The sequence below is a fragment of the Sinocyclocheilus rhinocerous genome, unplaced genomic scaffold, assembly GCF_001515625.1.
Source record: "Sinocyclocheilus rhinocerous isolate Xijiao unplaced genomic scaffold, SAMN03320098_v1.1 scaffold1703, whole genome shotgun sequence".
Taxonomy (NCBI): domain Eukaryota; kingdom Metazoa; phylum Chordata; class Actinopteri; order Cypriniformes; family Cyprinidae; genus Sinocyclocheilus; species Sinocyclocheilus rhinocerous.
Window position 1 is genome coordinate 198,526 of NW_015640476.1, and position 11,713 is coordinate 210,238.

An 11,713-nucleotide genomic window follows, 5' to 3' on the forward strand; every position below is an offset into this window, starting at 1 on the left:
CTTATAGCAAATTCAAAGTAAGAGATAAGAAAATAATTCCTTGTAAAAAAAAATAAAATAAATAATAATACATAAGCTACATCTGTCACTTCTGATGATAGCTACGCCCCTGGCGTGACAAAATGTTAGCCTATACATAATACTTTTAAAGCTCTTTTTTTAAATCTTGGCTTACATACATTTCTACATATGCCATGTCCTGCCATAGCATCAATAAACTAGCATCTAACAATGCACAAAAGTGTTTTTTTCTCTAACCATAAAGGCTGCTGTGTAATTTGCCCCCTGACTAAGTATTTAAAGAATTTAGGGGAAGCGTTTAAATAATCCTGTGAATGCAGTTAAAGAATGCAGAATCGAATCGAATTTAATTGTGAATCGAATCGAATTGAATCATTCTGAATTTGAAAACCTATGAATCGTGATTCGAATCGATTCGCTGTCTACCCAAAGATTCACAGCCCTACATGTGAAATATGTGAAACACACATGAAACTTGTGGTTTTGGAACATTTTCATGTTGTAAATGTGTGAAACCCACGTGATCAAGTTTCATATGTGTTTCACGTGTGATTGCACATGTGAAGTTCATGTTGTTTTTCTGTAAGGGCTAATACTAATGGTTTTAAAGTCCCCATGAAATCAAAGTTAAAGTTTTTTGGGTGTTAGTATCAATATGTTAGTCTTAAGGTTATCTATAAGGCAGTGTGCTCCAAAACAGTGACAAAATTCGCATTTAGAAGATATAAGCATTCAAAGCTTGCAGTTCGTCACTTCCGCCAAAACGGCAATTTTTTTTTTGACGTCACATCGTACTCCAGCTTCTCATCAGCACATTATAAATCTACATGGCATGTTCTCAAGTAAATATATGTGTGCTTTATAGCTCAAAATCTAGCCAGTTTATCAAGCAAACTCAGCAGGACGTCACTGCACTGAAGCGTCCAAAATGAACCACTGCCACAAAAAGTCATCCTTCAGCTGCAGAATTAATATAACGAGCTTGCAATTTCATGCCAGAGAGAGAATCATCTGATCGAGGCGGTTCTGCGGCGTGAACCCTCTCTCTCGGACACAGAAACACGGGTCAAATCTCTCCTGCTGAACCTTCTCAACTCACTAACGCTTGAAAAGTGATATGGTTGTGTTGTGAAATAAGGAAGTAATTCGATAAAAGCTTATATTAGAGTTTCAGAAATCTGCTCTGGTCAAGCTCAGACATTCATCTTTATTAATTATGACCTGATTGTTTACACAAGGACAGGAGAAAATGATCGGGATGTCAGTCAGCTTACAGAACAACTTTGTTCTTTTGATATGTTGGAATTATCAAACTGATTTCTGTAATTTAATCAGACAAGATGGTGATGTCACTTCCTGTCACTTTAACTTTTTCGATACTGGTGTTCCCATCATGCACTGGGGCATGAATAATTAATAAGGTTGATTTTTTTTTGCTGTTTTCCAGCTGTATTTACACTGTTTATCATTGCTTTTGTTGTTAGGTTTAGTAACTTGAGATTTTGTTACATCTGGAGATCATTTTCTACTCCAAATGACACATTCATACTCACACAATACACAATGACTGTGACATTTTGGATCGTTTTTAAGTATTGTACACTGTAAAAAAAATTCCGTAAAATTTACGGTAAAAAAACGGCAGCTGTGGTTGCCGGAATTTTACCGTAAAAAAATACGGTAGCAACGTTTTAGGTTTTACGGTTTACATTTAAATACCGTAATTTCATTCACTGATATAATGTTATTATATACCAACCTATTGAAGTACTGAAATCTGTTTTGTACCTTTGTAATACAGTAACCACCAAATGCAGGTGGTGATGAGAAAGTCACATGATGAACCAAAGCCCATCACAAGCAGCTTTTAAATAATAACATATATAGAAGCTGCACAGTGTCATTCACACAAACACCAAACACCATCATGATAACACACATGAAACTGAAATAATGCAATAAACATTCATTTAACAACATTAGGTGTAACACACAACCCTAATATACAAAACTGATAAGAAAAAACTAAAAAGAAACATAGTTATTTAACAAAAAAACATCAAATTTGAAATGTAACACAGGGAATTCTGGGAATGTCAATTTACGGTTAATCACTGTAAATTATACTGTCTTTTTCACTTCCAAAAACGGTATACTACCGTAAAATTAATGTCCAATACATGTAATGTCCAATACAGTTTTTCACCGTATATAGTAGGGGAATTTACCGTTAACCATTTAACAGGTTTTTACTGTAGCATTTTTAAATTTGAAATGTAATGCAGGGAATTCTGGGAATGTCAATTTACGGTTATTCACTGTAAATTATACGGTCTTTTTCACTTCCAAAAACAGTATACTACCGTAAAATTAATGTCCAATGCAGTTTTTCACTGTATATAGTAGGGGAATTTACCGTTAACCATTTAACAGCTTTTTACTGTAGCATTTTTACAGTCTTTTACTGTTAAATTCACGGTGATTTTTTACAGTGTAGTCTCTGTGTTCAGTACACAATATCTATATTGTATCATTTACTTACACTTTAAAAGCATGGTTTAATTTAGTGCTGTATTGAGCTTTGACTAAGTAAAAATTACTCAGACTTTTACTGGCCAGCTAAAATTACATATTTTATTTGTTAAATTAGCATAACCTATATAAGCAGAGTTTACTTCTATATGTGAAATTAAATATAATTCAGTAAAGTTTACTTTATTTCTTTATGAATGTTAAGTTCAGTAGTAAATAGAGTTTCTTCTCGACAGTACAGAGCAGTAAAATTTACTTAAAATGTGTTACGAGGATTTTATTTTGTAGGATCCAACAAGTAATTTTTTTCAGTGTGAATGATAACTGGCTTTTGCTAATTAAAGATTATACAACTATACATGGTGCACATTATGACATAGGAGAAAAAAATATGAATTGAGAACTAATTAAAACAAATTATCAGTGATTAGCTTATATAATTGAATATATCTCGATAAATTGCAGTTATTCTCTTTTTAGATGTTATTGAATCAGTGAAGGATATTATAATCAAACTGCTTATAGTCAATATAAAATTGAAATATTGCAGGTTGGATAAAATCATTAAATAAAATAATTTTTCACTGAAAATATAATATAAGCAGAGTTTACTTCTATATGTGAAATTAAATATAATTCAGTGAAATTTACTTTATTTCTTTATGAATGTTAAGTTCAGTAGTAAATAGAGTTTCTTCTCGACAGTACAGAGCAGTAAAATTTACTTAAAATGTGTTACGAGGATTTTATTTTGTAGGATCCAACAAGTAATTTTTTTCAGTGTGAATGATAACTGGCTTTTGCTAATTAAAGATTATACAACTATACATGGTGCACATTATGACATAGGAGAAAAAAATATGAATTGAGAACTAATTAAAACAAATTATCAGTGATTAGCTTATATAATTGAATATATCTCGATAAATTGCAGTTATTCTCTTTTTAGATGTTATTGAATCAGTGAAGGATATTATAATCAAACTGCTTATAGTCAATATAAAATTGAAATATTGCAGGTTGGATAAAATCATGAAATAAAATAATTTTTCACTGAAAAATACATCACATTATGGGAGTAAACATTGGGTTGCAAATGCAGCGTTTTGTCTTTGCTGGCAGTAGATTTGAGCCCTCAGTTTGGGTGAGATCAGATATTTTATGACCCATCTGGAAATTAATGTTGTGTTCAGCAGTAATTTTATATGCAGACTCACCGGTTATACAGTGAACAACCTGCTGTATGTGTACATAAATGCATTTCTCAGATGAGATGCATGAGTTAACAGAGACGGTTGTTTGAATAGATTTTAATGTCTGGATAACCCTCTACAATACACAGCTATTTTTACAGTTTCTACCATTATTGCCCTGGAAAAGTATAGTTCATTTAATAGCGGGGTATGCTCAAATTTGATAAGAATACTTGAATAGTCTTCTTCCATGTGGAACATATTGGTAAAGAAAACACATGATCTGCTATTTAATGAATTTCAACAATAATTTAAACAGGAAAACAATTTTAAAATGGGAAAGAATTAATATCGTATAAATATTGTATTTTGTCACTCTGGATAAATGAAACTGCCCCAATAGAAATGTGACAACTTGCCCCAAACCTGAGCTTTATGATAGATACCATGCTGGGGGGAAAAAAGGCTCGTCTCTCAGTTTGGTCAGTTTAAACCAGTTTAGGTCAGTAATCCATTTTAGTCAGGTTTGTTTCTGCAAAAATCTGCATTATATATTCGGGATTTGAGAGATGCATTCAATTTTGCCCACTAGATCATGTGGAAACGACATAAATCTGACGCTTCTATTTATAATGTCGCCGGTTTTTAAATGCATTACTTCACTAATTCGAAGCGCCTCGTAGCGTCACGCGTCAGCGGTAAACCGAATTGATTTCCAGCTGATCTATAGAGTCCGATAGTGTACGTGGATGCGCAGGGACTCGTGAGCCACTCAAGTGAGAGCTGCAGATCAGACAGTTACTCAGATTTAGCTGCAGGTTTGAGGAGCTAGCAGTGCTGTCAGTCTTTGGGAATATGCAGGTAGAACTTGAAGGTAAGAAATATATCTTTGTGCGTCTAGTTTAGATGTTTTGTTGATTGTTTTGCGTGCAATTCATGTTTGGTTCATTGGTAATCATGAGGAAGATAGGCTGTCATGCATGAGTTTTTATACTATACTATACCATTCTATACTAAGACAAAAGCAGCACCTTAAAGCAATTATTTAAAGATCTGTGAGATGTTTAAAATATAATTTTCACAAATATGCACGTGTGAGATTTTGCTAAATGTACTCGAAAGACAACATGCAGTAGTACAGGAGACACAGCTGGCATGTGACTTCATAGTTGACTGTTATTGAATAGATTAATTGAGTTATATGCATACACGTCGTTATGAACTGTCACAGTCTGCGGCTTGACATCAGCTGGGCTCTGGTTCTGATCACAGTGATTACAAACCAGGGCCATTTCCTCTGAGCCTTAATGCGATCAGAGATGATGAGTTGCATTCGGACAGAAAGCAAACCCTCAGAGTCTGTGCGTTTTCACCGTGAGATTTCTAGGCCCACTACAGCAGAATGTTTATTGCTTAACCACATAAAACACTGTAGGGGTGGACGGCACGACCAAACTGCTACGAGTCATTAAAATCACTGATGATTTTAGTGAAATCATGCTGCAGTATATTCAGACATGTGCCATCAATTCAGTCCTATTATAAATATATTCAACTGAGGCTTCAGAATTTATTATTTATGCATTTGGAAGAATTCCAAATTCTAAGTATGCATTCAAATGTAACAATTTATCAGTTCATGCATTCCCTAAGAATTTAACCCATGATATTGGCGTTGCTAGAAATTATAGATTTTGACTTTATATTGATTACGTGTGTGTTTGTTTAATAGTGCATCTCCAAATCTTATTGGCTGTTGGCTTGGCCGTTCTCTGTTTCTGCCTGGTGATTGGCTGCATCGTCTGCCGTTGGCTTCATAAGTCCCGCCTCACAGATGATAAGAAGGCGGGGCTTTCCTTACCCCCTCTACCTGCAGATCATGTGACTGTGACTCTAAGCCCCTCCCCTTCCATCAACACTCTGCCAATCAAACAGCAGTATGAGGAGCTGGACGGAGACGTGCTGGACTATCCCTCATTTAACAGCAGCTCGACACCGTCAGAAGACGATCTTTCTTTACCATCTTATCCTCACAAGTCTCGTTTCAATCTACGGCGGCTCAGCTCCCCCGCCGTTCCCTACAAACCCTCTAAACCTGTCCGTGGTCGTTCCTCACTCCCGACCATTCCTAAGCTCGGCCTGGTTGGGAAGTCGTGCCGGGCGGTTGATCACAAAAGCGGTGATGCATACCGCGGAATACACGATATAGCAAAATCTCGAACGATAGACACTTTATTTCGCGGTAACGATATATACCGTCATACCGCCCTGTCCTAGTTACAGTGCATCGTACACCAAACGACTGAAGGCAGGAATACACTACTTGACTTTTGCACAGATTTACAGTCTGGACTAGTTGACGGTAGTTGCTGAAATAGAGCCGTGATACAGTCGCAATTGTGTTTTAAAGTCAGAATTGCAAGATTCAAACTCACAATTCTGAGAAAATAAGTCAGAATTGTGAGATGTGAACACTGATTGAAAAAAATCAGTATTGTGAGATAAAAAGTTGCAATTTACATTTTTTATTTTTGAATCATGTAGTGTATTCCATCCTTGAGGATCACACACTAACAGACCTCTCAAGTCGCTCCGATGACAATAAACTCATGCAGAAACATGCGTCTCGTTGCAAGGAGATGCATGACAAATGAAAACGATGAGTTCTAAAATTGGCTCAAAACACAAAAAGCATGCTTGAAACCTCCATCTTGATGGAATCATAGATTGGAATATAGTACACGAATTAAAGTCTGAACAGATTTTAAAACACTATGCATCATATTTTCTGACTTTGTAAATGGTTACAGAGAGAAACTGGGCATTATACACCAAACAACTGAGAATCACAAACTAAGCTGTTCCAAAAACGGCAAATTCAACCAGAAACATGTGACAAATGAAAACGATGTGTTCTAAAATTGACCCCCCCCCCAAAAAAAAAGCTTGAACTTGATGGAATTGTAGTCTAAGGCTAAAGAAAAGGAGTCTGTGCCCATCATGCACTACGCACATTTCTGCAAAATCTCTCAACTGCAAACTGACTTTTGCCAACTAGCATTGATGCAACCAGACCGCAAATCTTGGTAAAAGTCATGCAGTGTATTCCAACCTGTAATCAGACAAACATATACAGTTGTCCCACCCTAATCTCATTCATCCAAAATCCTACTCTGTTGGTAACGACGGAACTTACTATCATAGTTGCTTTTGGGAAACGCACCCCTAATTGGCTGTGATTTCAGTATGACTCAACTGGTTAAGAAGAACCAAAAGTGTTATTTGACCTCATAGTTTGTGTTTGATTACTGCTGAATCCATCAAATGATGCAGTTTTGCTCGAGTGAGTCAGTCGAGAGGATGATGCCCAGAGGAGCTTCCATTGACAGCCACATAAAATATGATGTCAGTAGAATATAGTACAGTAATGGAAGACATTTTTATCCAATTTGACTTTGCATTGAAGCTGTGCATTTTATCAGTTCATGCATTCCCTGGGAATTGAACCCATGGCAGAGGAATGCAAATAGTACGTGACCTTCTCAGTTGTGAGATCTGGAAAGGTTTCTGTCTGCTGTCATTATAACACAAACGCTACAGCAGTGGGATTGCACGACTGCGTGACTAGTGTGCCAACAAGTGGTGCGTTAGTGTAGCCTGGAGCCAGTGTGCTGTGCCCTGCAGAGAGATGGACACGAGCCAGCGGAGTTCAGTAATGCAGCAGAGATGCATCACAGAGCAGAGGAGGAAATACAGAGAGAGAGAGAAGAGGAGGAACTAGAAAAACTGTGAATGTGGGCCTGACAAGAAACTCTACAATGGTTTGAAGGGTCGTTTAAAGTCTTAGGCCCCGATCAGACAGAACACGTTTTTTGCAGTGAGAGGCGCCTTTTTAAAATTGTTTTCTATTTGCAGTGAGCATTTGTTGTTTCAAGGTGTGTAGGCCTTGGCAGGTGGTTGCTAAGATAGATAGATAGATATTGGATGGATGGATAGATAGAGATTCAGATAGATATTCAGATAAATAGATATTCCGATAGATGTTCAGATAGAGAAATATTCAGATAGATATTTGGATATTCAGATAGGTATTCAGATATTCAGATAGATAGATATTCAGATAGATAGATAGATAGATAGATAGGTGGATATTCAGATTGATAGATATTCAAATGTTAAGATAGATATTCGGATATTCAGATATATAGATAGATATTCGGATATTTAGATAGATATTTGGACATTCAGATAGATATTCAAGTGTTCAGATAGATATTTGGATATTCAGATAGATAGATATATAGATAGATATTAGGATATTCAGATAGATATTCGGATATTCAGATAGATAGATATATAGATAGATATTAGGATATTCAGATAGATAGATATATAGATAGATATTAGGATATTCAGATAGATATTAGGATATTCAGATAGATATTTGAATATTCAGATAGATATATAGATATTAGGATATTCAGATAGATATTCAAGTGTTCAAATAGATATTTGGATATATAGATAGATAGATATTAGGATATTCAGATAGATATTCAAATGTTCAGATAGATATTAGGATATTCAGATAGATATTCAAATGTTCAGATAGATATTAGGATATTCAGATAGATATTCGGATATTCAGATAGATGTTCAGATGTTCAGTTAGATATTCGGATATTCAGATAGATATTCAGACATTCAGATAGATAGATATTTAGATATTCAGATGGATTGGATAGATATTGACATATATACAGTATATATACACACAGTATATACTGTATATATATATATATATATATATATATATATAGACAGCGTGAGAGAGAGATAAAATTGCTGTCAGTAGAATAAAATAATTCCCATGATATCAGGTGAAAACCCCTGAAATAAACCAAATGTTACTAAGAAAATACATTGAGGTATTATGTGGGGAGGGAGAAAACATCTTTATAAATATATACAACTATATTTTATATTATTAACAACTGAAACAGAATTATGAGTTATAACATTGATACTTTAGTTAGTAATTCCTCTACACTGTTTTTATGTGAAAGCCAAACTAGTTCTGATAAGCTCATGGAGCTCATTTGCAGATACCTCACCTGAAACCGTTTCCCATGTCACCACCTTCAGACAAAATAAGGACTACATCATTAAAATAAAGAAATGGATGTCTTCCACTGAGGCTTCATTAAGTTTGAAAATGTAAGTGCTAGACAAAAAAACTAATTTGTCTCCATGGAGAAGCTCTCTTTGACAATATCCAAAACCCAAAAGAGGGCAAAACATTCCAGGGGTCAGCTATTTTGGCACTTGATTATCAGAGACGTAGAGATTGAGTGTGGTCTGAATTTGGTGGATGTAGCTTTAAAACTCTTGGAATTGCAGTTGAAGGTTTTGGTTTGCTGAAGTTTTGTCAGCATAATGAATAGACGTTACGTAATGAACACGTCTCGTTCCAGTAGATGCTGGGTTTGATTCAGCGTGGGCTCAGAGTCACACTGAAAACACTTCAGTGCGTTTGATGCTGATGTTCAGATGTAATTGGGCAGTGAGTTTGTGCTTCCTCTGACAGTCTAATACGATTACGAGGAGATGTTATTTGAGGAAAGTGCTAGAAACATTCATGATCTGGAAAGATCCATGTCTAGATGCTTGGCAAACATGCCTCACATCTACTCCAGACAGTAGTAATTATAATTCATCATAAATCTCAAATGCATCTTTTATTTTCCTATCAGCTCTTTCACATCACGTGTTTGTGTCCGTTCAGAGTCAGAGTTCCCAGGATGCAGTGGGGGACGTCGGGGCTTCTGTTTGTCCGGTGCGCTTTCTGGGTCAGATCCTGATTCTGCTGCAGTATCAGACGCTGGCGCATCGCATGAAGGTGATGGTGAGGAAAGCTGAGAACCTCCCCAAACTCACCAGGATGCCTGGCACTCCAGGTCTGTCTGTCTGAATGAATACATTTCTTGCACTTTGGAAAAAAGTGTCTGATGAATAAATGTAAATTTCCTGTATACATGTTTAATGTTCATGTTCAGAGTAAATCGGATACATTGTTGGGGAAAGTTACTTTTAAAAGTAATGCATTACAATGTTGCGTTACTCCCTAAAAAAAGAAATTAATTGCGTTACTTAGTAACTTTTTATGGAAAATAGTGTTACATTACTTTTGCGTTGCTTTTTCACATCTGGCCTAAGCTTGCATGTTTGTGTTTAATGAAAAAATTGTCTATTTTTGGCAAATGTAAAAGCCCTTTCACACCAAAAATTAAATGAATAGGCCTCAGGCTGAAGGAAATGTAAATTTACGTCTGTACAGTAGAGGGCGCAGCTCTACAGTAGAACTACAGTAACATCATGTTCACACAGCGCACACAATGCCTCTGCTCTTACTCCCGATTTCTCTCAACATGGCGACATGACAGCTGTCAGATATTTACTTGTGAATTAAAAAGTAATGCATTACTTTACTAGTTGCTTGGAAAAAGTAATCTGATTACATAACTCGTGTTACTTGTAATTCATTAACCCCAACACTGGTCAGATAGGTAGATAGATAGATAGATAGATAGATAGATATTCAGAAATATAGATAGATAGATAGATAGACAGATAGATATTCAGAAAGATAGACAGATAGATAGATAGATAGATAGATAGATATAGATATTCAGAAAGATAGATAGATATTCAGAAATATAGATAGATATTCAGAAATATAGATAGATAGATATTCAGAAATATAGATAGATAGATAGATATTCAGAAATATAGATAGATAGATAGATATTCAGATAGATAGATAGATATTCAGAAATGATAGATAGATAGATAGATAGATAGATAGATATTCAGATAGATATTCACTTCGGATAAGCGCGTCTGATAATGAATAAATATAATTTTCCTGTCTACATGTAAAATCCTCATATTCAGACTAAATTAATCAATCGTGCTGAATTCAGAGTGGCCGTCTGTTTCTGTAGATCACTATGTCGTCATCAACCTGCGTCAGGACGGTAAAGTCATCAGCACTAAGGAGACGAAGGGCGCCAGTGGAGCGAACGCGGTTTGGAACGCACCGTTTCTGTTTGACCTGCCGGCAGGTGATATCAGCGGGCTGCCGCTGCTCCTGGAGCTCCTCGTGATGCAGGTGAGAAGAGCTTCACCATTCAGTGCGTATCTGCTGTTATATGACTCGTATCACATGTCTGAGAGTCACGCTTTGATGTGTCTTGATATTTTACAGTAATGACATCACTCTGTCTTTGATTGACAGGGAAGGCTGTACACGAAGAGTTGCATTCTGGGTCGTGTTCTGATTGGCTGCGGAGGTTCTGAAGCGGGAAACCAGCACTGGAGTGAGATGTGCAGCAGGCCGCAGGTGGAGACGGCATGCTGGCACGAACTCCAACCAAACTCCTTATAGGCCAGCAAAGTTTGATTGACATGCCCCCGAGCCAATCGAATCGCTCACTGTTACACTTCTCGTTTCTTTATGGATTTTTGGGATGGAACTGCGGAACCTGGTTTAAGGAGACTTGAGGAAAGTTTGTGTTGAATTCTAATAATATCTCTAATGTACGGCATCACTGCAGGGTGTCATTATGGCTCGTTAACTAAAATGTCAGATGCTGCTTTTGCACTAGTGAAGTGATCGGTGTTGTTGCTGCTGCTGTTAATTAAAACACGTGTTTAGTAATTGAAATGAAGCTAAAATAAAATTAAAAATATTGGATGAAAAACCTAAACTTAAAGGGGTCATATGATGCGATTTCAATGTTTCCTTTCTCTTTGAAGTGTTACAAGCTCTTGGTGCATAAAGAAGATCTGTAAAGTTGCAAAGACTAAAGTCTCAAATCCAAAGAGATATTCTTTATAAAAGTTAAGAGTCAGCCACGCCTACCTAAAACGGCTCGTTCTAACACGCCCCCACATACCTACGTCAC

General features: G+C 36.3%; 1 protein-coding gene across 1 annotated transcript; it reads left to right on the top strand.

Moving 5' to 3' along the window:
- Positions 1-4,569: 4,569 nt before the first annotated feature.
- LOC107753193 (uncharacterized) lies at positions 4,570-11,450 on the top strand. The gene is made up of 5 exons (XM_016569318.1): positions 4,570-4,620; positions 5,479-5,925; positions 9,500-9,703; positions 10,751-10,917; positions 11,044-11,450. The coding sequence occupies exons 1-5, from the start codon at positions 4,602-4,604 to the stop codon at positions 11,191-11,193; spliced, it is 987 nt and encodes a 328-aa protein (XP_016424804.1). The 5' UTR covers positions 4,570-4,601; the 3' UTR covers positions 11,194-11,450.
- Positions 11,451-11,713: the final 263 nt, after the last annotated feature.